Source organism: Grampus griseus (assembly GCF_964374135.1).
Source record: "Grampus griseus genome assembly, chromosome: 15".
Lineage (NCBI taxonomy): Eukaryota > Metazoa > Chordata > Mammalia > Artiodactyla > Delphinidae > Grampus > Grampus griseus.
The window spans coordinates 5,870,260-5,896,203 of NC_139009.1; the positions used below are offsets into that span (position 1 = coordinate 5,870,260).

The 25,944-nt window shown below is 36.7% G+C and overlaps 1 protein-coding gene across 14 annotated transcripts in view; it reads right to left on the reverse strand.

Annotated features, from left to right (window-relative positions):
- The window catches only part of KIDINS220 (kinase D interacting substrate 220), a 100,413-nt gene that overhangs the window by 55,048 nt on the left and 19,421 nt on the right, over window positions 1-25,944 (reverse strand). For 10 of the 14 annotated variants that reach the window (XM_082672389.1, XM_082672388.1, XM_082672387.1 and 7 more), the window contains exons 6-21: window positions 25,063-25,164; window positions 22,489-22,587; window positions 20,576-20,773; window positions 18,779-18,877; window positions 16,757-16,855; window positions 15,372-15,470; window positions 12,492-12,669; window positions 9,616-9,780; window positions 7,728-7,907; window positions 6,775-6,940; window positions 4,760-4,911; window positions 4,308-4,597; window positions 3,356-3,496; window positions 2,391-2,634; window positions 2,137-2,225; window positions 512-656 (exon numbers count right to left, since the gene is read on the reverse strand). In XM_082672389.1, coding sequence (XP_082528515.1) covers window positions 512-656; window positions 2,137-2,225; window positions 2,391-2,634; window positions 3,356-3,496; window positions 4,308-4,597; window positions 4,760-4,911; window positions 6,775-6,940; window positions 7,728-7,907; window positions 9,616-9,780; window positions 12,492-12,669; window positions 15,372-15,470; window positions 16,757-16,855; window positions 18,779-18,877; window positions 20,576-20,773; window positions 22,489-22,587; window positions 25,063-25,164 — 2,446 coding nt within the window. The remainder of the gene's footprint in view (window positions 1-511; window positions 657-2,136; window positions 2,226-2,390; window positions 2,635-3,355; window positions 3,497-4,307; window positions 4,598-4,759; window positions 4,912-6,774; window positions 6,941-7,727; window positions 7,908-9,615; window positions 9,781-12,491; window positions 12,670-15,371; window positions 15,471-16,756; window positions 16,856-18,778; window positions 18,878-20,575; window positions 20,774-22,488; window positions 22,588-25,062; window positions 25,165-25,944) is intronic. The other 4 variants (XM_082672390.1, XM_082672398.1, XM_082672395.1 and 1 more) reach the window with 1 other exon arrangement.

Here is a 25,944-nt window from a genome sequence, read left to right on the forward strand (position 1 = left end):
AGAGAGTTCCAGGTTTACAAGATGAAGAGTGACGTAGATGGATGGTAGTGACGGCTGCACAACTATGGGAACTGTACCCTTAAAAATGGTTAAGTTGATAAATATTTGTGTATTTCATTTAACACAATAAAAAAAGAAAAAATATATATCTTTGAAAACAGAAAGAGCAGCATGTAAAATCTGAATTTCAACATTTTAAATTATAAATTAATTATACTCAGTTATACAAATTAGCATAAAATTATGTTTATACGAAGAGAAAAATTAAAGCTGAGAAGAAATTTTAAAATTTTTAAGTCATCGAGTTTTAAAATAACAGTAGACAACTGGTAGTTGATTTTCATTGTCAAAGCTAATATTGGTTTTATTAGACACACTTAATGCGAATAAAACTGGTATTCAGCAGTGTAATCATATAAACCCAGTACATCCTTTTGTTTCTGAAATTGGATTGCTTTATTAATGTTAAGCCTTATTATCTACCACACAACAGTAAGAAAACAAAATTCACCTGTCACAGAAACAATATTAAGTAATCTTCTCATGGTCTGAGGACTTATGTCACTGAACCAGTCCTCTGTAACCAGCAGTTTTGTGAGATCAAAGGACATCTGCCGAGTAATCGTGCGCTGCATCTGTCTTCTTCGGTAAGTATCCTGAAACAGTGAACCCATACTTCGAGCCTGAGAACTTAAGGCTTTTTGAGAAGTTAATATATGTTTATGTCAACAACAAAAACAATCCAAAATTTTAGTCAAAGAGAAAGACTATATAGTAATAACAGGTATTATTATTACTTCCTGAGGCAGAATATTTACAGAACAGTTATAAAGTAATATTAGCAGCAACTGCATCAAATGCTATGGTTTAGCTTCAGATGTATTTTGATTTATAGTTGCACAGAGAAAGCTCGATGCCTTGAAGATCATAAATAAGCAGAATTGTGTAAAGAAAATTCAACTCAAACTCTTATGGGAGCTCAGTATTTATAGGAACCCTGAAATAATAAAGCAAATAACCCCTCATCTAGATTTAAGGATTCAGCATTTTGATTTTTAGGTTATTTTTAAACGTATGACACAGCTGCTCTAACTATCCTCACATCTGCATAAGAATTAAAGGCTCTCTCCTGGGTGGGGTGGGGTAGGGAATCCCATCTAATCAGAGGAGGAACAGGCACAACAAAGGTGCGTTCTCATCTAAGGTCATGAGACAGGGGAATGTGGATACAATTATAGGGAACCCAGGAGTCCAGACTCACAGGACAGAAATTCAAAACTGTAAATCACACCCTGCTCTTAATTTAGAGCTGTCAACTGTCATTCATAATATTATTTTCACATCCATACTTGTACATGGTAGAGGCATAAAGTCAAAATATCACTGAAGACACATTTTTTAAAATGTAAAATGTCCCAATTTAATGTTAGCAAACTAGGGGGGAAAATAAATGGCGCTAATGCTAGCCCAGCCTAGCCATCCTTAAGCAGCACTATCACCATAACTTACCTGCAAGTGGACATCTTCCTGCCTTGTAATACTCCCTTATTCTTTACAAAAGAAGGCTCCTAAAGATAGGGTAGGAGAGGGAAACTACAGTGTTCCAGGAGAAAACCAAGGGACTGGGAAGGGCACAAAAATCACTATGTGGGGAGAAAAAAAGAGTACACATCTCACAAACGTCGGGGAAGGAGGAAGGCCAACAGGAAAACAAAGCAAGGAATTGTTCTCACACTACACGCCTCTCTCTCCCTTACAGCTATGGTGACATGGGTCCCTGGAATAAACACAACTTGACCTGGAATGAACCCAGTGGTTCTCTAACCCTCGATGAAATCATCTGGGGAGCTTTAAAATCTCACCCTCAGAGGTTCTGATTCAATCAGTCTGGAATCTGGAGTGGCACCTGGGCTGAGAGCAGGCTGGGAGAGGACAGGCACTCCTATATAATTTACAGTTATTATGGCTCTAGGTTCAGACATTCCCTGAAAAACCACCTGAAGCTGAAAGGAAATCCAATGATAAAATTTACTGATGAGCTCAACGCAGTATTTATAAAATATTACGTGGCATCACCTTGGTTTTAGTTAAATAATAGCAATACAAACAAATGGCTCAAAACATAAGGTAACTTACCCGTCTATTAAGGGCCGTCTTACTACCAAGTTTTGTCATCTCTCCAAGGCTGTTTTGTGAAACTCTCCTGTCAGCATCTTCCTGCAACCCTTAAAGAATTTATCAAGAAAGCACCATTGTATTAAAACTCTGTTGCATGTGATATTTAAAGAGTAGTGAAATATGAACAGTATTTTTCAAGGTAAAAGGAGATGCACCATAAAAAACTACAGAACTACTTCAAACCCAAAGTACCTGAGGAACTCGATCTCTACCTGTATTATCTGAGCATGGAATATCTCCATTAGCTGTTGAAGTTACAAGAAATTTTCTTGCACTGCTTAGTCCACGACTATTGAGGAAAACAGGCAGATGAACTATGTTGCGCATATAGTCATGTCCATTGATGTTTGAGTCACGAAGCACGCTGTTGAGGTTCTGGTTAATTGCCTTTATAATAATATGTGGATCACTTGCAAAAATAGCAATGAATGGGCCTTTTGAAAACAGAACTCGGACCTGCGGTAGAAGAAATGTATAGTTATGATAAGATAAAAACTTTAAATTATCCAAAGTAATAAAGCACCTCTTCAAAATCTGTGTTGTCCTTTGGTGACTATATTTTTAAAATACCATTTCCTTTTCATTCAAGTATTATTCTACATGAAAACAAATTTTACCAAAGTCTCAATCTGGTTTGTCACCATCTGACAATTTTTCAACATTTGAGAGTGATAAAATCTCCAAAGAAAACAATTAATCCTGTCGTATTTCGAGACACTTATGGTCTACATAAGAGGTAAGATCAACACACATGAGAAATATTCATGAATACATATGACGTACTAACCACATTGGTCTCCGACCACAGTTACACACTGCTGTTTATAACGTACCTTACAGAGAGCCACTGACGTGCCCTACTTTAATAGAACTCTACAAATTCTGTGGTTTCCCTACCCTTAACTCCATTCCAACCATAACTATCTGCAAAGAAAAGCTGGAGTCACACTATGGACTTTAGAGACCCTCTATTCACTTTTTTCCTCACACTGCCGTTAAGCTAGAATTGTTTCAATCTGCTTGTGATGAAACTTTTACTCTTGCTATGTTTCTGCATAAAACATGGTTGTTTTTACAAAAGAAGTATTATTCAAACTCCACTTGAGATACTCATGAAGCGACTCCTCTCAGCTGCCACATATGTGACAATGACAAATTTCAAGTGGTTCAGACATACGGTGTCCAGCATCTGGAGTACTCTGTCCTGCTCACAGGCATCCAGCCCGTCGATGATAACCACCAGCCTTGTCTGATTCTGAGTGAAGCTGTCAATGGTTTTTGCCATCCTGGCCATCAATTCCACTTCACACTTAAGAACCTGTGCAAAAGAAAGGATACAAAGCACTGAAATCTGAGAAGGTTAAGCACATTTCTTAAAAAGCCTGACAGAAAGTCAGCTAAAGGAAGAAAAGAAATCCAATGTCCTCACTGCCAGTTGTGGTTCCGCTTAAAACTGTAGCAAGTGCTTCACCTAAATTAGAGCATTTATTACAATAAAGTAGACACTGTCATATCCATTTTAAAAGGACAGACTTGGCTGAGTGACTTACTTGCTGAGATCACATGCTCTGAATGTCAGAAGACCTATTTGAATGCAAATCCAAATAATCTAAATACCACACTACATTTGACCCCCAATGGCACGTGACCTTGATCAAAGTAAGGGGCTGCAGGTAACTGTATAAAGCCCTTTTCTGTTCTAAAAGTATGTTCCTATCTTATATGTTTTGGTGGTTCAATCTGCTTACTCTACCAGGCTCTAGGGCAACCTATATTATTAGGTAGTAATTACCAGCTGTGGAATAATCTGCAACCTTTTGAGTATCTTATAAAAGTCTGTTTTATAAAAATACGTTATTTTTGTAACTTTTCCCACTTCACATATGTATTTTCATAGGAAAAATCTAGAGTAAAACTAAAAACAAATGCAACGCTTTAACACTCCCTAAAGCCCCATGGTCATGGGGAGCATATTCACATTAGGATTATTTTCTGCACGGCTTGTGGGATCTTAGTTCCCCCCGAACAGGGATTGAACTCCGGCCCTTGGCAGTGACAGCATGGAGTCCTAACCACTGGACCACCAGGAACCTCCCAGGATTATTTTCTAAGAAGCAGTGAGTGCTTACTTTCATGAATCCTTCACTTTTCAATTTGTGCAGTTTGGAGGCAGCATTATGGAGGCGTTTCCTTTGAGAATTCAGGAGAGAGTCCAGCACCTGCCACCATGTACGACAATTCAGCACAAAGGCCAATCCCACTATCGACGCAACTGATATGAGGACAGCATTCACTGTCAGATGCTTTGGGTCAACTCTGAATATAGCCAGAAGAGTAATTCCAGCAATAATGCAGCCAAAGATAAAAAGGAAGATGACAAAAGATGGGAGACAACACGTTTTTTTCCATTTATTTTTACCTGTAATACAACAAATGGTTTTAACATGTCAAGCATCCAGAAAATCTCAATCATTACGGTGACAGCATATAACAAATCTGATGTTCAACTCATGTTTTCATGCACTGCATCCATCCCATCCTCAAGCCCTACATACACACAAAGAAGAGAAGGAGGTCCTACCCTGCGTATCTTCAGTCTTGAATACTCGGAAAAGCCTGGTTGCCAAAAAGCCAAACTCTCTTTCACAAGCATCCGAGAGGGTGGCAATCATTTCAGCCATTGATGTTTCTCCACCTACACTGGACAACCTATTGTAATCTGTAAACAAAAACCTTGGGGAAAGGGGAAAGAAAATGTTACTCAGCTATCTAAAGAAACGATTTCAACATATGTTATCTCTATCATTTAGCCTGTATTTCTTCATGTCTCTTTCAAAAGGTTGCTTTTAAAATTCTAAGGAGGGAAAACAACTTGTAATTAGGTATCTTCCATTTCTAACATCTTATATACTTTTCTCAGGAAAAGGCAATAACAAAAGTTAAATGTAGTAGACTTATATGAAGTAATTCTGACTAAAGGCAGAAAGGGAAAAAGATTATGACAGCTTAGCCAAGGAATCAGACATCTCAATAGATCTCATGATACAACGATTAAAATGATTAAAAGGTGACACCCCGGGCTTCCCTGGTGGCGCAGTGGTTGAGAGTCCACCTGCCAATGCAGGGGACACGGGTTCGTGCCGTGGTCCGGGAAGATCCCACATGCCGCGGAGCGGCTGGGCCTGTGAGCCATGGCCGCTGAGCCTGCGCGTCCAGAGCCTGTGCTCCGCAACGGGAGAGGCCACAACAGTGAGAGGCCCGCGTACCGCAAAAAAAAAAAAAGGTGACACCCCGTATCAGCCAAAAAAAGCTGCACAAAGAAAGTTTTCTAAGCATCAACTGAAGAGATTAAAACCTTGAGAAAATATTATAATAATTAAGAATTGAATGCCATTTAAAAACTCAAGCTTTAGAATGTTTTATTTATAGCTTAAACATCTACCAGGGATTTAGAAAGAAGCTATAAAATATTCATTTCACAGTTGTTCTGCAAAGTAACTGAATTATTCGTATTTTGAGTCTCTGAATGGATATTATTTCTGCATTAGTTCCTTTCTTCCCTTCTACCCCTAAACTAAACTCTCATCTCAATCCTGTAGATAGGCATTGCTTTCAAAATACAATCTAGGATCACACTGTAATATGTATCTGCATGCTATTTTAATTGTTCTAATTTTTAAAAAAAATACCATCTCATTAATTTAAAGTGCTTCTATTTTATATAAAAATATCTTCTCCAATTCTTTTATTACACTCCGCATATTTTCTTTTTACGCTTTTCATTTTGACTTCTCATTTTAAATCCTTTTCTTAATACTCCTATATGTCAATTATTTGTAAGCTTTCATCTTCCTCTCTTATAGTTTTGATGTCTTATCTGGTTTGGCCTATTTACTTTCAGCTTAACTTAAACATATTTTATCTTATAATAATTTTTAAATTCTTAATCTTTTAGTGCATATTTAATTATTTTACTAATTTCTATTGAATTCCTTTTGCTTTCAGTTCTCTAAACTTTTTTTTTTTTCATTTTACTTGCCTCTGGAGCCCTCTAGCCTTCCTTTACTCTTTGACTTACATGTTTCTCATCTTTTCTGAACTGTTTTCTCATACATTTCCTATTTGCTATTAAAAATAATTTTAGAGGAGTGGGTAAATATATTTCCACAGGTGAGGAAAGAGCAGCTCAGAGCGCAAGCTGAATTGCCAAAGTTACACCCTGATGTAAACAGATGCCAAGACTCCTTTCACTCTTTTCAAATAGACCAGCACTCTTTTCAAATTTGTCCAAAGGATGACAACAGGTGTCATAAGGGGGGAACATGGGTTTATGCTCAAATAAAATTTGGTAAATCAAAGTTAACTTGATTTCTTTATGAAAAGGTGTCTCTGATCCTTTAATGTACAAGAGGGAGCTATAATATGAAGTGTTTCCCACACAGATTTGACCAGGGAGTATTTGTTTGCTTTACTTCTCACATTAAAAAGTTTAAGGGACCAATGTTTTTTTGGAATATACATTGAGAAATGATGCATTATAAACTTTTACTTGCTTCATCTTATTAAAAGTTACTTCTGTCAAAGGGACCAACTCACCTCACAGGTAAAGCTTTAGTGGTTTGCTCTGGCAATTCAGGCGGATTCACAAACATCAATTTGAGGAGGAGCTCCAAATACCCAATATGTCTTGCCAATCTAGTACTGAGGACCCAGGCCCAATTCCAATTCTCTCCTTCCCTTCGTCCACCAAAGTAAACGACAACTGAAATTCACGGTTTAAAACAAAATTATCCAGAACAATCATTAGTCAAGCAGCCTCTTTTCTCCAAACAGTCAAGTATCAAGTAGTAACAGGCAGACTTACATAATTTTCATGGTCCCATTCCATTTCCTAACTACTCCTCAAAGAATTACTCAATTAATTAACCTCCCCCAACATACATCAGGTATGTGAAAAATGGAAAGTAAGCTGACTAAAATATGACATAAGAAACACAATCAGAAAGATAATGCCTTAAACAGAAACATAACCCTTAGTTCAGATTCAAACATAAAGACTGGTTTTATCACTACTTGCAAATGCTGAAGTTACCAGTAGTTCCTCCAAAGGTAAATCTATTTCCTTTCTTGCAACTGAAGACACTCGCGAGAACAGGGATTATATATATTTATTACTTTGCTTTTAGATAAAATAAAAATTACAGGCATGGTCAAAATGATCAAGAGCACGTCATGACAGCTATAAAAATTTATTTTTAAAAAAGGACTTAAATATAAATCATTAATTAACATATAAAAGGGAAAGTATAATAAATAAAAGTTCTGCTTCAATATTAACAAGTAGTGCACTAGTTTTTAAAGCTGTACCAGCCAGGCTCGGAACAATGTTCCTCTAGGCCAACTTACAAAATAGCAAAAAATCAATTTTCTCACCTAATTATGAAAATCTCTTACAGACTTTAGGAGAAAGATATAGATACAATTTTAAGTAAAACAATGAGTTTTGACATTCTCTACATTTTTGAAAAAGACAAAAGGCAAAGACTTACTAAAAAATATATATAAGAGAGCCAAGAAGCTCAATGACACGGCTATTCCAAGATTTGGGTCAATCGTAAAAGCAAACAATAAACCAAGGCCTCCACAAAGGAGCAGGGTCAGAAATACTATAAGCCATGAAAACTGAAAAAGAGGTTCAATCTGTTGTCCTGCAAAGGTTTTCATTTCATCTGAAAGAGAATTTAATATGAAAACATTATTTGTTTTATTTAAGAAATACAACTTCAAACATTTTGAAAATTTCACATTTTCAATATAAACATTTACTGAGCACTTACCAAGTCCCTAGATAGAATGCTGGTACTTAACCATTTTAACCAACGTTCTCTTCTGATAAGAATCTCATTCCCTAGGGGTACCTGTACCCTTGACCCTTGTCCTACCCACTCTCTTGCTTCCTACTGAAAATGCACAAAATCCTCTTTCATATATTCCCATCTGTTAAGATTTTGATATTTATTCTTGCGGTTTGTATCACACAATCAACAAGGTACTGTTTCCAGATATAAAACTAAAAACTATTTTTCTGTTATGTGTCTTCAAACTATTATACCTAGCTATAGCACCACCATTCCTCCCCGCTCCTCCTCACCCCTTCTCCCTTCCAATTACATTTGAGGATCACTGCTCTTAAAGGTGTGTGCTCAGTCCAGATGAGCCCCGAACAAGGCATTCTTACTACTAAACTTAGCAAGAATTTTATAGGCAATACTGACACCTGTCCTTGAAGAACGAGTGAGATTTTGCCAAACTAAAGGAGTGGGGCTTAGCGGGGAGGTGGGGGACCTGTCCAGGAAGCTCCTAGTAGAGGAGGCCACTCAGGAAGGGTCTAGTGGGCTCGCGTGGGCGCAGAGAGCCCCTACGCCTACAGCCCTGAGCACACACGGGGGGGCAGTCCCGGCAGGGGTGCTCACGCAAACTGACAGTCTGTGAAGGACCTGGGTAGGACAGTTATAAACAGCACTCGCAGGGAATGTGCTACGAAGGGGTTTTAAGTATGCTATAACATAGCTGGATCTCTGTTTTAGAAAGAGAACTCAAATAACGGTGTAGAGGATCAACCACATACCCATACATAAAACTCTATTCTACCATACGACCCAGCAATCCCACTACTGGGCATACACCCTGAGAAAACCATAATTCAAAAAGAGTCATGTACCAAAATGTTCATTGCAGCTCTATTTACAATAGCCAGGACATGGAAGCAACCTAAGTGTCCATCAACAGATGAATGGATAAAGAAGATGTAGCACATATATACAATGGAATATTACTCAGCCATAGAAATGAAATTGAGTTATTTTTAGTGAGGTGGATGGACCTAGACTCTGTCATACAGAGTGAAGTTAAGTCAGAAAGAGAAAAACAAATACCATATGCTAACACATATATATGGAATCTAAGAAAGAAAAAAAAAAAAAGGTCATGAAGAACCTAGGGGCAAGACACAGACCTACTAGAGAATGGACTTGAGGATATGGGGAGGGGTAAGGGTAAGCTGTGACAAAGTGAGAGAGTGGCATGGACGTATATACACTACCAAACGTAAAACAGATAGCTAGCAGGAAGCAGCCGCATAGCACAGGGAGATCAGCTCGGTGCTTTGTGACCACCTAGACGGGTGGGATAGGGACGGTGGGAGGGAGGGAGATGCAAGAGGGAAGAGATATGTATATTTATAACTGATATGTATATGTATAACATATGTATAACTGATTCACTTTGTTATAAAGCAGAAACTAACACACCATTGTAAAGCAATTATACTCCAATAAAGATGTTTAAAAAAAAAAAAACTCCATTCTTCTTTACTTAAAAAAACAAAAATACACAAGAGAAAACTTTGTTATATATGCAGACTTTTTACAGACATACCTTCTAGTTTCTTGAGCAAGAAGGATTTCCCACTTCCCCACTGTGCATACAGCCCCACACAAATGGGCGGCTGCATGGTAGGTTCACTGAGAATATCTGCCAGGGCACTGCTATACAAATCATAACCAAGCATGTCACCATCTGTTTCCGTAGGAGACAAGTGTCCTGTAATTATAAACACATCATATCCTTGCATTAAAGACATTACTATTAAAAAGTAGCATCAATTTTCATTTATTAATTGTTTACTTAATTGAGGAAAAACACTTATTTTAAATGGTTAGACCTGTGTAAAAATAGGTTCAGAGGTGCTTAAGTTAATACCATATTTCATAAAACTTAAGATACCTACTAATTATAAGATGCATCATTATTATGTACGACTAAGAAAGAAAAAGTGCTGCCAATTTATGACACAATGCTTTCTTACCCATCAATTATAAGACATATTCCAACTTCAGGGATGCTAAAATGTGGAGTAAAGTAGATTTTACAATCGATAAAATGATTAAAACAATAACTAGTCCTTCAGAATCATTTTAATATGTATAATACCTATATAAAGAATGCTATGTTAGTGAAAATCGTAATAGATAACCAGAGAAAACGAGACATTCTATGGTTCCAGACAGAAAGGTTCAATAACTTAAAAAGAGCAATTCTCCCCCACATTAATCTACCACTTTAAGGCAATTCCAATAATAATATTCCATGAGGGTATTTTGAAAAGCTGAAAAGCAAGAAGAACATGTAAAAATAGCTATGAAAAATAATTTAAAGACTACCAAAAAGTAGCTGTCTTTGAAGAAGAATCAAAATACATTCTAAAGCTACAATAATTATAACATCACAGAACTCACACAGGATATTAACATGTGGCATTTCAAATCACTGGGGAAAGGATGAATTAGTAAGTGGTATTGGGAGAAGTAAGCCATCCATTTTTTTAAATAAAATTAAAACTCTGCATCTCATACTTTAACAAAAATAAGTTTCTGAAACATTAAAAAATTAAATGTACAGAGTAAAACTATAAAAGCACTAGAAGAAAATATAAGAGAAAAAACTATAAAAATCTTTGTGTGGAAAAGGCCTTTCTTTCTCAATATAATACTAAAGCCAGAACTGCAGGAAAAGACCAACAAGTAAACTACAAATTTATATAACTATTGGATGGGGAATTAAAAAACCCCAACACCATAAACAAAGAATAAGCACGGGAGAGAGATACAATATATAGGCTGGATCCAGGATCAATATCCTTAAAGACACAAAAATCAATTTTTAAATAATTTTAAAAACTCAAGAAAAAAGACAGCAAAGGATACAAAGAGGAAAATAGCAAAAATGCAAATAGCCTATGAACATATTAAAAGATCTCAATCTCACTAATAATTTTACAATGCCAATTACAATGAAATTTTTTCTTATTGATCTGATTAGAAAGCTTAAGGAAGCTGGAAATATCCAGTTTTAGCAAGGTTGCAGGAAACTGCACTATCATACATGGTCTAAGGAAGGAGAAATTGTTACAACCATTTTGGAAAGTCTATCAAAATTGAACATCCACTGACTTGCCAATTCTACTTCTGGGAGTTTATTCCAAGAAAATAATCCTAAAAGTAAGAGTTAACAGATATACGTACAAAAAAGATGTTCACTTCAGCACTAGCTTTTAACAGCAAAACAAACCAAATATTCATCAATAAAGAACTGAATGTACTATTAGAACTTAGAATGAAAGATTGTGCAACAATTAAAATATGGTATAGTTCATTATTTAAAACTTTTATATTATGGTATCAAGTTTTTTAAGGCTATATACATAGTATAAAACATTTTTAGAAATGTAAAGAAAATCTTGGCAAGTCATTCAAACAATTACAAATTAGGAGATAAAGGACAATAGGAAATTTGAACTTTCTACTGTATTCGTGTTTTAATTCTTAAAATTTAATGTGTGCATTATTATCAACAGAAAAAAATATTTTAAAATATAACTCATAATGTTGAACAGAATCATACTTGCTTATGTAAGTAAACAGCTAAACTGGAAGGTGGCAGGATTCTACTATCTCCTGTTGGTTTCTGGGACTAACATGTCTGTTTTTTAACTCTAGTAGAAAACTGTTCCGTATTTCAAAAGACCACATGTGAATGATTACATTCTCATGTGCATCCTTTACAAGCAAAAACTATTTTAGTACAACATTCAAGGCATTATGTGCTAGATGTTATGGAGGATACAAGAAGAAAGAATCCCTGCCCTGAATAACTTGGAATCTGGAAGGGAGAAAATTCTAAAAGAAATAAGGGAGAAAATTTTAAAAGAAACAAAATAAAAGGCCATATGTAATAAGTATTAAAAAAGGAAATATAAACACAAATGCTTAAGTATTCAAATGAGGCAAAAATTGTATCTGGTTAGGCAGATCAGTTAAAACGTCACTGAGAACAAGACAACTGACTCCAGCCTTGGAGAGAGATGATTTTAACAAGAACGTTCATGGGGATGGAGAGGACACAGCACAAGCAAAGGTAGAGAGCCACACTCTGAAAACAGAGTGCATTTTGATAAAAGCACAAAGAATACCTGAGAGAATAACAGGGGGAAGAGAGTTTTAGAAAAGTAGGCTAGATTTCTAGAAGTCTTAAAAGCTGATTGTTGACTCTGAATGTACTTAATGTGAATGCTACAATATAATGCAAAACAGCTTTAGACAGGGAAAAGTTATTTTTCTACAGTAAAGTAATAACTTTCTTAACTTTTATAATCTTCAGTTAAGTGAGAAATGCAAAACTGCTGGAAGTCTCTTAATTTTTTCATAGACATTCATTTCTTAAAAGCCCAGTTAGGTACAAAACCCAATACTTACTGGCTCCAAATATTTGAGTTAAAATACTTTTCTGATGGCTACAGTCAATGTTGTAGGGAGTCTCGCCTGCTTTGTTGGGCCTATAAAGTAACCGTCCATCTTTGGGATTTCTTAAAAGAAGTTCTGCCAGTTTCCGACTCCTCCCACGAATAGCAATATGCAAAGGAGTGTCTCCTTTCTGTAAAATAGTGGCAGGAAACTTGAACTTTCACATTTCTTACATATAGTACATACAGAGTAACAATTTTCATGCTTCTATAAAATAACAGAAAATCCGAACTTTTCATATTTTTCATATAGAATGTATAAATAATATGAATTTTTATCTCTGTAACCTCCCCACAATTTCTTTCTCTAGTTCCTTCCCTAGCTTTTCTCAGGTATTATTTCTCCCACAGCCTTCTAGAACGAAAGAGGACAAGCAACAGGCTTTTTCCTTGCGGCTCCTCCCAGGACCTGGATCCACCTCCATCACAGGTTAGTAACCATCTATCATCCAGATACTTACTGTCCACAGATGTCAACCACCTTCCTCAACTAATTTATATTCTATTTCACAACGTGGTCTCCATTTGTCTAGACAGCTTCCCAATCCATGCTGATATTCCACTAGCACAAGCGACCTCGTCCTTCCTCACGCCCTTTGTCACCATTATGTTAGTTCCCTACATTCTCTTCCTCAGAGTCCTCTATGTTGAATCCATCCTTCTCTGGCTACTACAACTTCTTCCGTTCTCCTCAGCTTTCACGGCTCCCTAACATCAACCTGCCTTCTTCCCTTATTAGAATCTCCATCATATTAGTATTCGCATCCAACACTAAGGAAAGAAAACTAATACGTAAAAAAAAAAAACAAATTCAGTCCGCAAGGTGTTCTCCACTTCTTACTTCACAAACATCTCTCTTAAAGACAATGACCCACAAGTTAACAAATGAAATTCTCAGTTCTCACCCACTCACTTCCTGTGGCTTCTACAGCACAACCTTATCGTGATTTTGAATCTCCTCTTCTGCCTCAGGTCTACTTCCTCCTTTTCTAGATTCCCTTCCTACATCCTAAATATGGCAGAAAAGCTACGTATCGAGCTCACTATATAGTAAGGCACTGAGCTGGATAATTTGGGGGATATGGAGATGATAGACAAAACAGTCCATGGCCTTAACTAAGTTACAATGTAACAGGAGGAGACTGGATAAACATGCACATTCGTAAAACAAACTAGAATGTGACACACGCTGTAAGGAAAGTTTGACCTCAGCTTCCATCTTTCTTCCAAACTGATGATCTTAGTCACTTCCATGCAGCTCTCATCTCTTGGTAACTAACTGTGAAATTCCTATCACCAGCCTTGATTTCTGGCCCAAATTCAAGCCCTATCGGTCACGGCCTCCTGAACGTCTTAGCCTTCAAACTAACCACATCTAAACTGAATTTCACCATCTTATTTCTCCACCTGAACTCCATTTCTTATCCCCAAACATGTGAGAAGGAAGAATATCATCAGTGGCATTTCAGCCAGACACAAAATTTCTGAAAATGCAGAGAACACACCCTGCCTGTTTATGCTGAAGATAAACAGAGATTGGTGATGGGCCAGGTAAAAATAACATTAATCTTTATTCTTAAATTTTTTTTATGTAATCCTTTATGAAGAGCCAGGTTCAAGACTTTTACAAGTTTGTATTCCAAATTCGAGCAGGACAGCACCTTATTCATCCTTTGTAAGTATGTGTGAATGAATGCACATTCACTCCAAGAACATTCCAGATATCACGTGTGCTTCTCAGCAAGTATGTGCTGACTTAAGACAAAGCACACACAACAGGGTCCGAGACAGGGCACCTTAAAGGGCACGCAGTCCAGTGGGGTTCCCTTTTGCAAATTAGGGGACCAGTGCCAGAAAGTAGTCAACAGCAGAATGAGAAAAACAGGCAATACAGAAGTTTTCTAGAAAGTTAAGTATATTCAATTTCAACAACTTCTCTTTGACTTTATGCCCTCACTTTTAAGATTAAAATTTTTCTTTATATTTTCTTTCTTTTATATTAATATGATATTAATATACATTAATATATATACCATATATAAATACATTAATATGGTAATAATAGGTAGGAGGCTTTTCTGTGTTTTTTTTAATAATGTTTCTTGATAAAATAAAAGGCAAATATATATAAATTCTGTGTTTTTTGTTTAATTGCCTCACGAATAATAAAAAGATAAGCTTCAATCTATTATGGATTAGGAGAGCCCAAATCATATTATATATTCAGAGGGAAAAATTTATATTTCTTAGTTCATACAGAAATAACTTCTTTTCTGTGAGGAAATCAATTTGAAGTAGAGAAAGAAACCTGCTTAAAATGCAGACCAACTAAAACCAGGAATCAATTCTATATGAAGTATTAAGCAATTGAGAGTTAAATTTATTATGGAAAATATGAACATTCCTCTAAAAGGATTAAGGCAAGGACACATGGCAGAACATCTCTCCTGCTGGTGAACGTGAATGCCAGTCTCCTTTGAGAGTCTATCTTCTCCAGCCCCTTTTGGATTCTTTCTTCCTGTTTCTCTGAACAAGCTCCACACCTGATGACATCCTCCTTGCATGGTGGTCAATGCGCCTTGCCATAACTGATCTGAGCCATAGAGGGAACCTCTGAAGCAGCTGCTTTGCTGCATACTGAGCCCGCCCACTCCTCAGCATGCTCTCAGAACAGCCAAGAAGATCTCACAGCATCCAAATCCCACACAAATAGCCCCAGCAAGTAATCTCTCCCTCCACAAAATAAAATCAGACCCCCATTAAACCCACCGGATATACAGTCAGTCTACTTATAGCCCTCAAAAAAAACTGCTCTCTACATAGATGTTTTTACCTTATCTACGGCAGATACTTTAGCTCCTTTATCCAGCAGCAGCTCTACTACTTCTATATTTCTCATCTTGGTAGCCTTTATAAGAGGTGTTTCACCATCCTGTGGGCACAGATAAGAAAGTTTGCCAGATTAATACCTTTACTCCTAAATCTTTAAAGTCACATAAACACACGTGTCAAGAATTCAAATATCTGACCAGTCTATATTGAAAATGTTCTCAAGGAAACATAGTTGGAAAAACTAACAAGTGCTTTTCCTTTCATAACCAATCACTTGTATCAAAATACTTTTATACCACTCAACAGAGCAAGAGATGTGCCCCACTACTTATCAGCCGCTTCTGCCCCTCACCACTGTCTTTCCCCAGGCCCACCGCTGACACCTGCGCCACCTCCTCCAGAGGCTGCTTCCCGTTCTGACCACCTCACCCAAGTAGCCCACTACCTAGCCTGTCAATGTCCAGACAAGCCAGCGTCTAGATCTGTCAGATGTTGTCACCAGCGCCTCTGTGCTTCTAAGGAAGGACCTGTGTACAACAGGGAAACAACCTGATACGAGCAGTATGCCTTTGGGAAACCTTAAAAGAGTTTACAATTGCTTTCAAAATCAAATTAATAGAAATAAGAAGAGACCACAGTTCAGCACTGAATTAGGAAAAAGCAAAATCTGGTCAGAAGCCACGTGTGGTCACAGTAGCTGACACAAAGGTCTAAAAGAAAAAGAAACAAGATTCCAAGGAGCCACCACCTGCAAAGCAGAAGGTATCCCAGGAGAAGCTCTGCCCCAGGGCACTGAGGTTACCATCACTGGTTCAGAAGATGCTGCTCCAAATCTCTAACGGATGAAATAGGATTGTCTTACGGGTGATTCCGTAAGTTTGCTTTATTCATTCCTGCCATTTCAATCCAGAACTCCAAATATATTTTCCTCATGGACAACTATCACATGTAAAGCCAAATATAATCACTAAAGTCTTATACAGTTTTATACTTTCCACATGATTTGAGTAAAATAGACTAAAAGTGGTTGGTTTGGGGAACCAATAACCACACACAATGATATTTTAAAAGGAAATGTGTTCTGCATTCCAAACAACAGGAGCATAAAATAATTCTGGGGAAATGATCTGTCCACAATTTATGAAGAGCTGATACTGTACTTTCTGATTAAAATAAATTAAATAACAATTAAAATAAATTACACATTGCATTTTGCTGTGAATACACAACTCCTGAAAGGATATAAACTTACTCCTCAATTTAATACAGAACATTTCCAGTTAAATCAGTATAATTCTAATATCAAACAACTGTAAAAAATTGAAAAAAATAAGCAGTACTAACATTCAGCACTAGGTATTGCTAAGAGAACAGAAATGTTTATACCTTTGTGCATATTTCAGTGTCAGGATTGCACTGTAAGATATCTCTCACCATCGTTGCATTTCCTTTCTCAACAGCCCAATACAAAGCAGTTTTATTGTCCTGCATAATAAAAAAATCAACAACCACTTCATATAAGATATAATATTAAAAACTTCTATTTGTAAATATAAAACATTATTAACATTCCTATTAAAGCATTAATATATCTTACCAAGAAGCAGCATGGTAGAAAATAACATTAATCCTTATTCTATCTTGCATTTACTTGTGAGAAATTCTTTATGAAAGAAGCCTAAGAAAACTTAATACTTCTTGACTGAGAAAGCAGCAACCCCACATAGTTGATAAGGGAAACTATGCTTTTGGAAAGCAAACAGGTTTCAGGACCCTGCACTATGTTGGAAGTCATCAGTACCTGAGCTCTGTATCCTGTGATAAGTCACATAAATATTCTGACTTTCGGCTTTTGGCTTTTCATCTGCCCAATCTTTTCAAAAGATAATGCATAAGAGTGTACTACACAAACATATGGTGAATTGTTTTTTTACCATGTTTAGCTTTCTTAATCTCTATACTGCACCTATATACTGATCTTCATCAGATCCTTTAAAATCCTATCTAGTTCAAAAACCAAAAACAGATCCATGTGGACTTTGAATGCAGAGGTAGAGAACAAAAACACTGACTAAAACATAGGAAAACAAAATTGACAGACACAAAGGAGATCGGTAAAAGTTTAAATAGATGATCCAGTCACCAACTTTTAGTGAAAATATGATTTTATCCCGAAAGACAGTGAATGACTCTCTGCCGCTGCCACATTAATTTTCCGACACCAAGATTTCCCCAATGCAGTTCCCTTCTCAACACTGTACACTAGTTTCCAGCCTCTCTGGCACTACGTCCCTTTCTTTTCTCTATCTCCCATCCCACCCTCCCCGCCATCCTGCTGACAAGCTGATTTATTCACCAACTAAGGAATACAGTCTTTCACTTTCCCTTCTTACTAAATTTTCTCATCCCATTATTCCACTATCCTTGCCTGAACTACCGAGCCTTCCTTCTCTCTCCCTATCTAACCCACCTTTTAAACTTAGCTCAAATTCTACCTTCCCTTAAAAGCTCTCCTTAATGCCCACTTTCCCCACCTCAAGACTCTTACATTTGAACCTTTCACTAGGCAATCATATACTATCTTATATCAAAAGTGGCAACACTTTTTATGTTTACATAAAAACATAAGAATAAATATAAACAAAACAAACTAAAACTTTCCTAACTAAAACACATGTTTCTTCAGGCAAGGGACCCATGTTAAGACCCTCATGGCATTTGGCATAATATTTATCAGTTTGATTCAAAAGTGGATTTGGATACAAGCTAAATACAAGGAAAAAAACTGAGCAGAAATGTAGACTCTCCAACTACAAAACAGGCTGTTCAGTACAGTTTTTTTTAATCTAAAGCTCTTGACATATTGGATATATTCTCAACTTTAGGGAAGCTTTTCCCTAAAATAAATAATCTTTACAGTTCTGTGAGCTATGACTGCCTTAAGCAAAATCCATAGGCACTACCAAGTGGTCCTGGGAAAGGCTAGCAAATGGGGGAAAAGGAGAAGAAAGATGAAACAACAGGAACAGAAGAACAATACATGGATGAAGAAGACAAAACAGAGGAAACACATACTAAAGAAAATAAGTCCCATACACTCAAAGTGCCACCAACTGCCTCGGTATCATAAACTACTCATGTCAGAACTGAATATATTTAGACATTAGTAAGGGAGGTGTATTTGAAAAACATGAACTTCTTTATGCTTTACTTCTATCCTAATCTAACTTGACATCAATACAGAAATTTCATAATAATGGCAGTGAAACTTAATAATACAGGCATCCATTAAACGTACTAGGATTTATATGTTTGTCTCCATAGGAAAACTGGAAGAATGACATTATGATCAGCCAACATATACAAACAATTATACTAAGATAACAACAGCCCTGTAATCACACACACCTGTCCTCTAATGTCTATATCAGCATATTTTTGAAGAAGTGCTCGAACAATTTCCACATGACCACCTCTGACAGCACCAATTAAAACAGTATCTCCACTCTAAAAAGACAAAAAAAAAAACCAAGGTGAATTGATGATGGAACAAAAAACACTGTTTTCAAGTTAAAATTAGTCATGTATTAATTTAACAGATTTTTTCTGAAAATTTCTTGGAAAAAATTATCTCTAAATAACAGAAAGTTAACTAATATTAATACCTGATATTAATAACCTTCAGAATAAGGGACAGAAGACTTTATACCTCAAAATGAGAACATTTATACCTGAAATTCCACAACAAAAGTCTAGAAAGATAAGTCACCCAGAACAATAAGCCATTCTATTTGAAGGTAACCAACCTCCCATTACAGATGTAAATTAAATAAAATGACACAGTGGCTGTCAATGAACCAGATGAACATTTGGAAATTACATAATACAAATCCCTTGGAATAATACTATATGACAAAAGCCATGGATTCTAAAAAGAAGGGAGTTATAAAGCTAGAGCCATCTGTGGGTTTATAACCACATTTAATTAAGGGAGAAGGTTGGTTCCCAGAACAGCACCTATATTCTATCAATTTGGCATTACAGGCCAACAGTGCACAAGACTCACTCCCCAGTACAAGGCTTAGATGAAGTTCACTACCTCATAAGGACATCTCTGCCCTGAAATTATATCCACCAAGCAATAATCATTATTAATTATATCTTCCCCTAGTGCAAATACTGTAAATGGCCTTTTTTTTTAACTGCTAAATTACAAATCAGTTGTATGAGTTTGGGTTGGGTGATTCCATAAGCTACAGCTCATCTCAATCCTAAGTGGGCCCCAGTGGGCTCTATAGCAAGATGCAGGTCCTCGAGGATTATTAAGTCTAGCACCATGATGTAGTACCTTAACTACTACATTAAAAGTGTAAATAAACCCATGGCAGACACATTTTAGTTGAGAATATTAGCATTAATGTGGGTTCAGACTAGTAAATTAATAAAAGGTTATAAATATTTCATTGCTTACGATGTGTCATGCACTGTTCTAGGCACTAGGAAATAAGATAGACAAGGTCCCAGCTCTGAGAGAATTTATAGCCTAGAGGAGACTAACAGACAACATACAATAAACACAAATAAGAAATCAGATAAATGTAATGCAAATAAAATATAGTGATTTGATAGAAAGTGACTGGGTAGCTACTTTGGCTTGGGTAGTCTTGAGAAATCAGGACTAATGTGTAGGATTTGGTGCTTTAACAACAGGATATATAGATGCTGGTACCACTTACTGAGAGGGAGAAGACTGAGGGAAAAGCAGGTGTGGGATGAAACAAACAAGACACCTGTTTTGCTGTAAGTTAAGAAGCCCATTAGACATTCAAGTGGACAGTTCAAGTTGAGCTGGACAGACAAGTGTAGACTTCCGAGAAGAGGTGAGAACAAGAGATACCAATTTGAAAATTCTAGGTGTAAGGGTGGGAGACTTGAAGCCTTGGAACAATGAATAACAACAGCCATGAACAACACCTATAGTTAGGATGGTTTCAAGATCACATTTTCAATAACAGCATTATTTCTGAAAAATTTAGAAGAACACCTCCACAAAGATTGGAAAGTTTTAACTTATTAGTTCTAAAGGCAGAAATAAAACATCTTAAATGTATGTCATGCAGGAAGAATCTTGAAAGGTGGTGAGAAGTTAAGGTAACCTTCCATCAATGTCACCAGTGAAAGACAAATTCTAAATAGATAACCTACCCTATCAGGTATGTTCACATATGTTCCAGCATCAAGTAGATCCTGTACAATTTCTGTATGTCCCTCCTTTGATGCAATCATCAAAGCTGTATTTCCATCCTTATCGGTTAAATTTACATTTGGATTCCTCTTCAAAATTTCTTTTACTGACTGTGTGTAGCCTCCTTTTACTGCCACAATAAGTGCAGTCATTGAATTCTACAAATCAAACAACACCCAAGAAATTAGTACTTTCAGAAAACATATAATTTATTCTATAGTCAAAAAACTGATGTTTTCAAATAGGTGGCCTATTATTAGCAGTTATTTCTGATAATAAAATGCCAATATAAATAACCAGAAACAGACCAAAAGTGGCCAGAAGCATATTTTCCATTTTTGAAGATACATTAATTCTCTTCGGTCAATAGGACTGTTACGACATTCAATTCTTTAAATGATAATCCAAAATTGGAGTCATTTACAATGAACAAACCCTCTCACTAAAGTACTGACATATAAAATAGCTGACAGGATGATTCAAAATTAAACACGTTCTAAGTTAAATAATCCAAAGTAAGAATCAATCAGACTTCAAAGAATTGTCTATAATAAAATCTGTATGAAAAACTGAAGTAAAACAATGAATTAATAAGCTATAGAATATTTCAATAAAAGTATAACATATTTCCCTGTTTTCCACAGTGATCTACAAACCACATTTTCAAAAGTGTCTTATTTTTAGTGGTTCTTTTAAAAACTGCACATTTAATTTATAACAAAATCACATAATAGAAGAATCTGACTCATTATAAAAGAAATATTAAAACTTATTGTTGAGATTTTGATCTAGTTTGAGATACCATGCAATTTCCTTATAGAAATATTTCAGTTATTATATCAGCCCCCAGAACTAAGCCATAATTCTCTCAATATTAAAATAACACCGCCTTTTCAGATTCCTCAGCAGTCAATAACCATAGAGACAAGCCACTCATCCACTTGATAAACTGTCCAGAAAGGAGGCAAGTGAAAGGTATGACTTCCATGCCTGGGTAAGAATCATGCTCTATCTCCGCACACCACTAAAATACTATGTACCCCTCGAAGGTCATCAATTAGTAGCTTCTGTCAACATGGACAATAGGAGGAGCTGGTTGGTATTATGCCAGGAAGTCACTTTTAATGATTTAGAATTCACTTTTGTTACATTGCAGCCAGAGATTTGGTAGCAACTCTTCTCAGAATCCTTTATGATCCATCTCACATAATAACAATAATTATGTTAACAGAAGTCTGTATTGTTTCTTGTGCATAAATGTCGTCTCCTTTACCTATATTCTTACAAGCTCAAGAGAAGAGCGATATGATAGGCTTCTCCAGTATCCCCAGCACATCTGGCACAGGGCTGGGTGGACAGCGGGTACTCAATAAGGAATTTATAACCGCTAGACTGTAAGATATACTGAACCAATTTTTAAGCTATATAGGTTTTGACCACAGATTTTTGATATTTTTAAATCTATTAGAGAAAACAAGTCACAGATTAAAATATCAAAAAATTATATTATTTTAGAATTTTAAAGAAAAGGTATTTTAACAAAATAGAAACTCTTTCCACAACAGTAATTCAAACAATTTGATTTGGGGAGTATTTTAATTTATACTAAGATTACTAAAAGATATTCCATATAGTTTTAGCCTCCCAAAATTTATGTGCATTAGCAATAAATCCTTAAAAGCACATATCTGTAATACATAATATCTATAATATAATATATTTACCAGGATAACAGAAGATGTTTGTTTTTCTAAGTATCGTTTAGAAACTATAGGGAAATTTTTCTAGGTATATACTAAGGAAAAAGTATTCTCTCTCTTAAAACTAAAAACATCTCTCTACTACCAGCAGTTAAAATAGAAAAGATACTTACAGCTCCTTCTTGATCAACATCAGCTCCCATAGCCAATAAATGTTTTACACATTCCAAATGACCCTTTCGTGCAGCCCAAACCAACGGGGTGGTTCCATACTATTAAAGAAATAATAAATTTAAAATTATTACCTAAGGTGTATTAAAAGAAACTAGCTCTCACCATGAATTTTGATAAAAATCATACTTTGAGCATTTTTAGATTATGGTTTATACCAATCATAATTTTAATCCTAGATAAATCATATTTTCCCCATACTATTTCTCCTTAATAGATGATTAACCACTGCATGAAATGTATTTTAATTAAATTTAACTTTTACAATCAGTGACAATTTTTCCATCATAATGTCATATAGCCTCTAATTTCCAACAAGCTTTCTTTGCTTCCCATATCTTGTGAAATATAAAGTCCAACAGTCTGAAATAGTAACAACCAAGTGCCAAACACAGTTCTAAATAGTTTACACGAGATAACGTGTGTAATCCTTATCAGAAGAATAAGTACAAACCACAATATCACATTTTAACAGCTGAGCAAACAAGGCCCTGAGAAGTTAATTACAAGCTCGAAGTCACAAAGCTACTAAGAGGTGGAGCAAGACCCATGAACCCAACAAGCCTGGCTTCAGTCTGTGCTCTTAACCACCACCCCAGATCGGCCTCTGTACCTGACAAAATAAATGTCCGCCTAGAAACTGCACTCAAAAGCGCCTTCTGCTGGAACGTGATTCAAAAGACATCAGAGAATGTAAATCATGCATAAAAGCAATGCTTTATCTTTGGGGAGATTCATAAGACAATGAAGAGACACAAGAATACTCACAGTGACATTTAACTACATGGGAGACTGCAGGTTGAAATGAACATTTAATGAATACCTACTTTTTATAACAGCCTTGACCAATAGAACTTTTGTGCACTGATGGAGGTATGGACAGTGAATACTGACTACAGAAGAAGGGGCATCTAAGTTGACTGGGTAAGTTAAGGAGACTTAACAGAGAAGCTAACACCTCAACTGAGACTTGAGAAAATAAATAGGAGTTCATCAGGCAGAGGAGGTCATAACATTCCTAGCAGAGGGAATAGGATAAACCATGACACGCACTTCATAGAAATTCATAAAAGTTCACAGAATGGGGCTTCTGTGAACCCGCCTGCCAATGCAGGGGACACGGGTTCGAGCCCTGGTCCAGGAAGATCCCACATGCCGCGGAGTAACTAAGCCCGTGCGCCACAACTAGTGAGCCTGTGCTCTAGAGTCCGCAAGCCACAACTACTGAGTAGTAGCGCCTCAACTACTGAGCCTGCGTACCACACTACTGAAGCCCGCGCACCTAGAGCCCATGCTCCACAACAAGAGAAGCCACCACAATAAGAAGCCCACGCACCACAATGAAGAGTAGCCCCCGCTCGCCGCCACTAGAGAAAGCCCGTGCGCAGCAACAAAGTCCCAATGCAGCCAAAAATAAATAAGTAAAGAAAGAAAGAAAGAAAAAAGTTCACAGAATGATAGACAATCTTCTGTATCCAAAAGCTTAGTGTATATGGAGACGAATGGCAAGAAGTGAACCTGGGAAGAAAGACTGGGTCCACCTGAAAAGTCTGGGCTTTGCCCTGAAACCACAGAAGCTATCAAAGCTCTCCAAAAGCAAGAAAGAATGAAATAATTAAATAAATATTTATCAAATATTTGGGGTATTAAGGATTTTAAAAAATGAATAGAACAAAATCCTGGGGAGCTTTCTGGAGCTGATGGCACATGAGCTGAGTGTGAAGGATGAACAGAAGCTAAAGCAGACGAGGATGAGAGGGCACTCCACACTGTGAAAGAGCACCTGCAAGATGTGGAGGGTTAAAAACAGATGGACTCAGGAACCTGCATCATTTGATAGTTGAGTAAAGGTAGTTTGGGGTAGAGAGAGCAGGAGAGAGGGTAGAGACGGAGGCAAGGATTATCTTTATACATCATAACAGGGATTGATGTCTTTAGGATTTTAAATATGAGAGAGAAAGAACAAGACTTAAATTTTAAAAGATCATCCGGGGGCTTCCCTGGTGGCGCAGTGGTTATGAATCCGCCTGCCAATGCAGGGGACACGGGTTCGAGCCCCGGTCCGGGAGGATCACAGCGGCTGGGCCCGTAAGCCATGGCCGCTGAGCCTGCGTATCCGGAGCCTGTGCTCCGCAACGCGAGAGGCCACAACAGTGAGAGGCCCACGTACCGCAAAAAAAAAAAAAGATCATCTGGCAACAATACAGAGAAGGCAGACAGGACCCACAGTAGAAAGAAGAGCTACAACAGTAAATAATGAAGATAGGGAATCAACCCTACCTATTTTCCTGAGAATGATGAATGTGATATAAAAGACAATGGAAGGACACTTAGCACGTATTTAATACCTAGGAGGAACCCACCTATGAGATGTGTGTCTTTATAAAATGTATTAATAAATATAAACATAAGATACATCAGAGCCGCCGCATGAGATCATATGAAAATCCTTGTAAGTTAGACACACTGAGTGGACATAATATGAACTAGAACCTGGAAAGATCTTGCTGACCTACCTTATCGGAGCAGTTGACTTTAGCACCATTTTGCAGTAAAAGTTGCACTATATTTGCATGGCCTCTCCCTGCTGCCCAGATGATTGGGTAAACACTGTACTGCTGGGAGGTAGGCAGGTGGGTGAGTAGGTACACAGGGAGGGAGGGAGGGAGGGAAAGAAAAAGTCTTTTAGGTGGATATTTACAGCACACATTTGCTAAGAAGAGGAAACAACAAAGGGAGCAATATAAAGTAGTATTTTACAAAATCAAGTTACAGACCATTCTCCACTTTAAAAACACATGTAATACTCATAATACATAACTGGGAACTGAGATGCACTCAACCTTAAATATATATTATGAACACATCTATTTTTATAGATTCAATACACAATGTAATTATCTAACCAACAGGTAAGACTAATAAGAATATAAAACCTTTCTTTATAATCCGTCCATTAACTTGAATAAAACCATTTCCTTTTTTTCGGCTGTACTGAGGTATAACTGACAAATAAAATTGTAAGACATTTAAAGTGCATGTAATGATTTGACATACATATACATCGTGAAAGGAATCCCCCCATCAATAAAACAATTTCTTAATCTGCAGTCTGAGATCAAGTCTCAAGCAAAGTACAATAGTAATGCATGTATTACCACCTATAAGAATGTATAGTCTGCTGTTTTTAGCCACCAAGTTTGTGGTGATGTTACAGCAACCACAGAAAACTAATACAGGTGACTTGGAGTAAGGTTTTAGCAGTGGAGAGGGCCAGAAAAAAAAAAAAAAAGAATATAGAAAAGTGGCATGGATATTTGGTAAATGTCTCTTTTCTTTAAAAGAGTTTAGATTAAGAATACATACGCACAGAAAACAGGTAAGATGACTTAAGGATT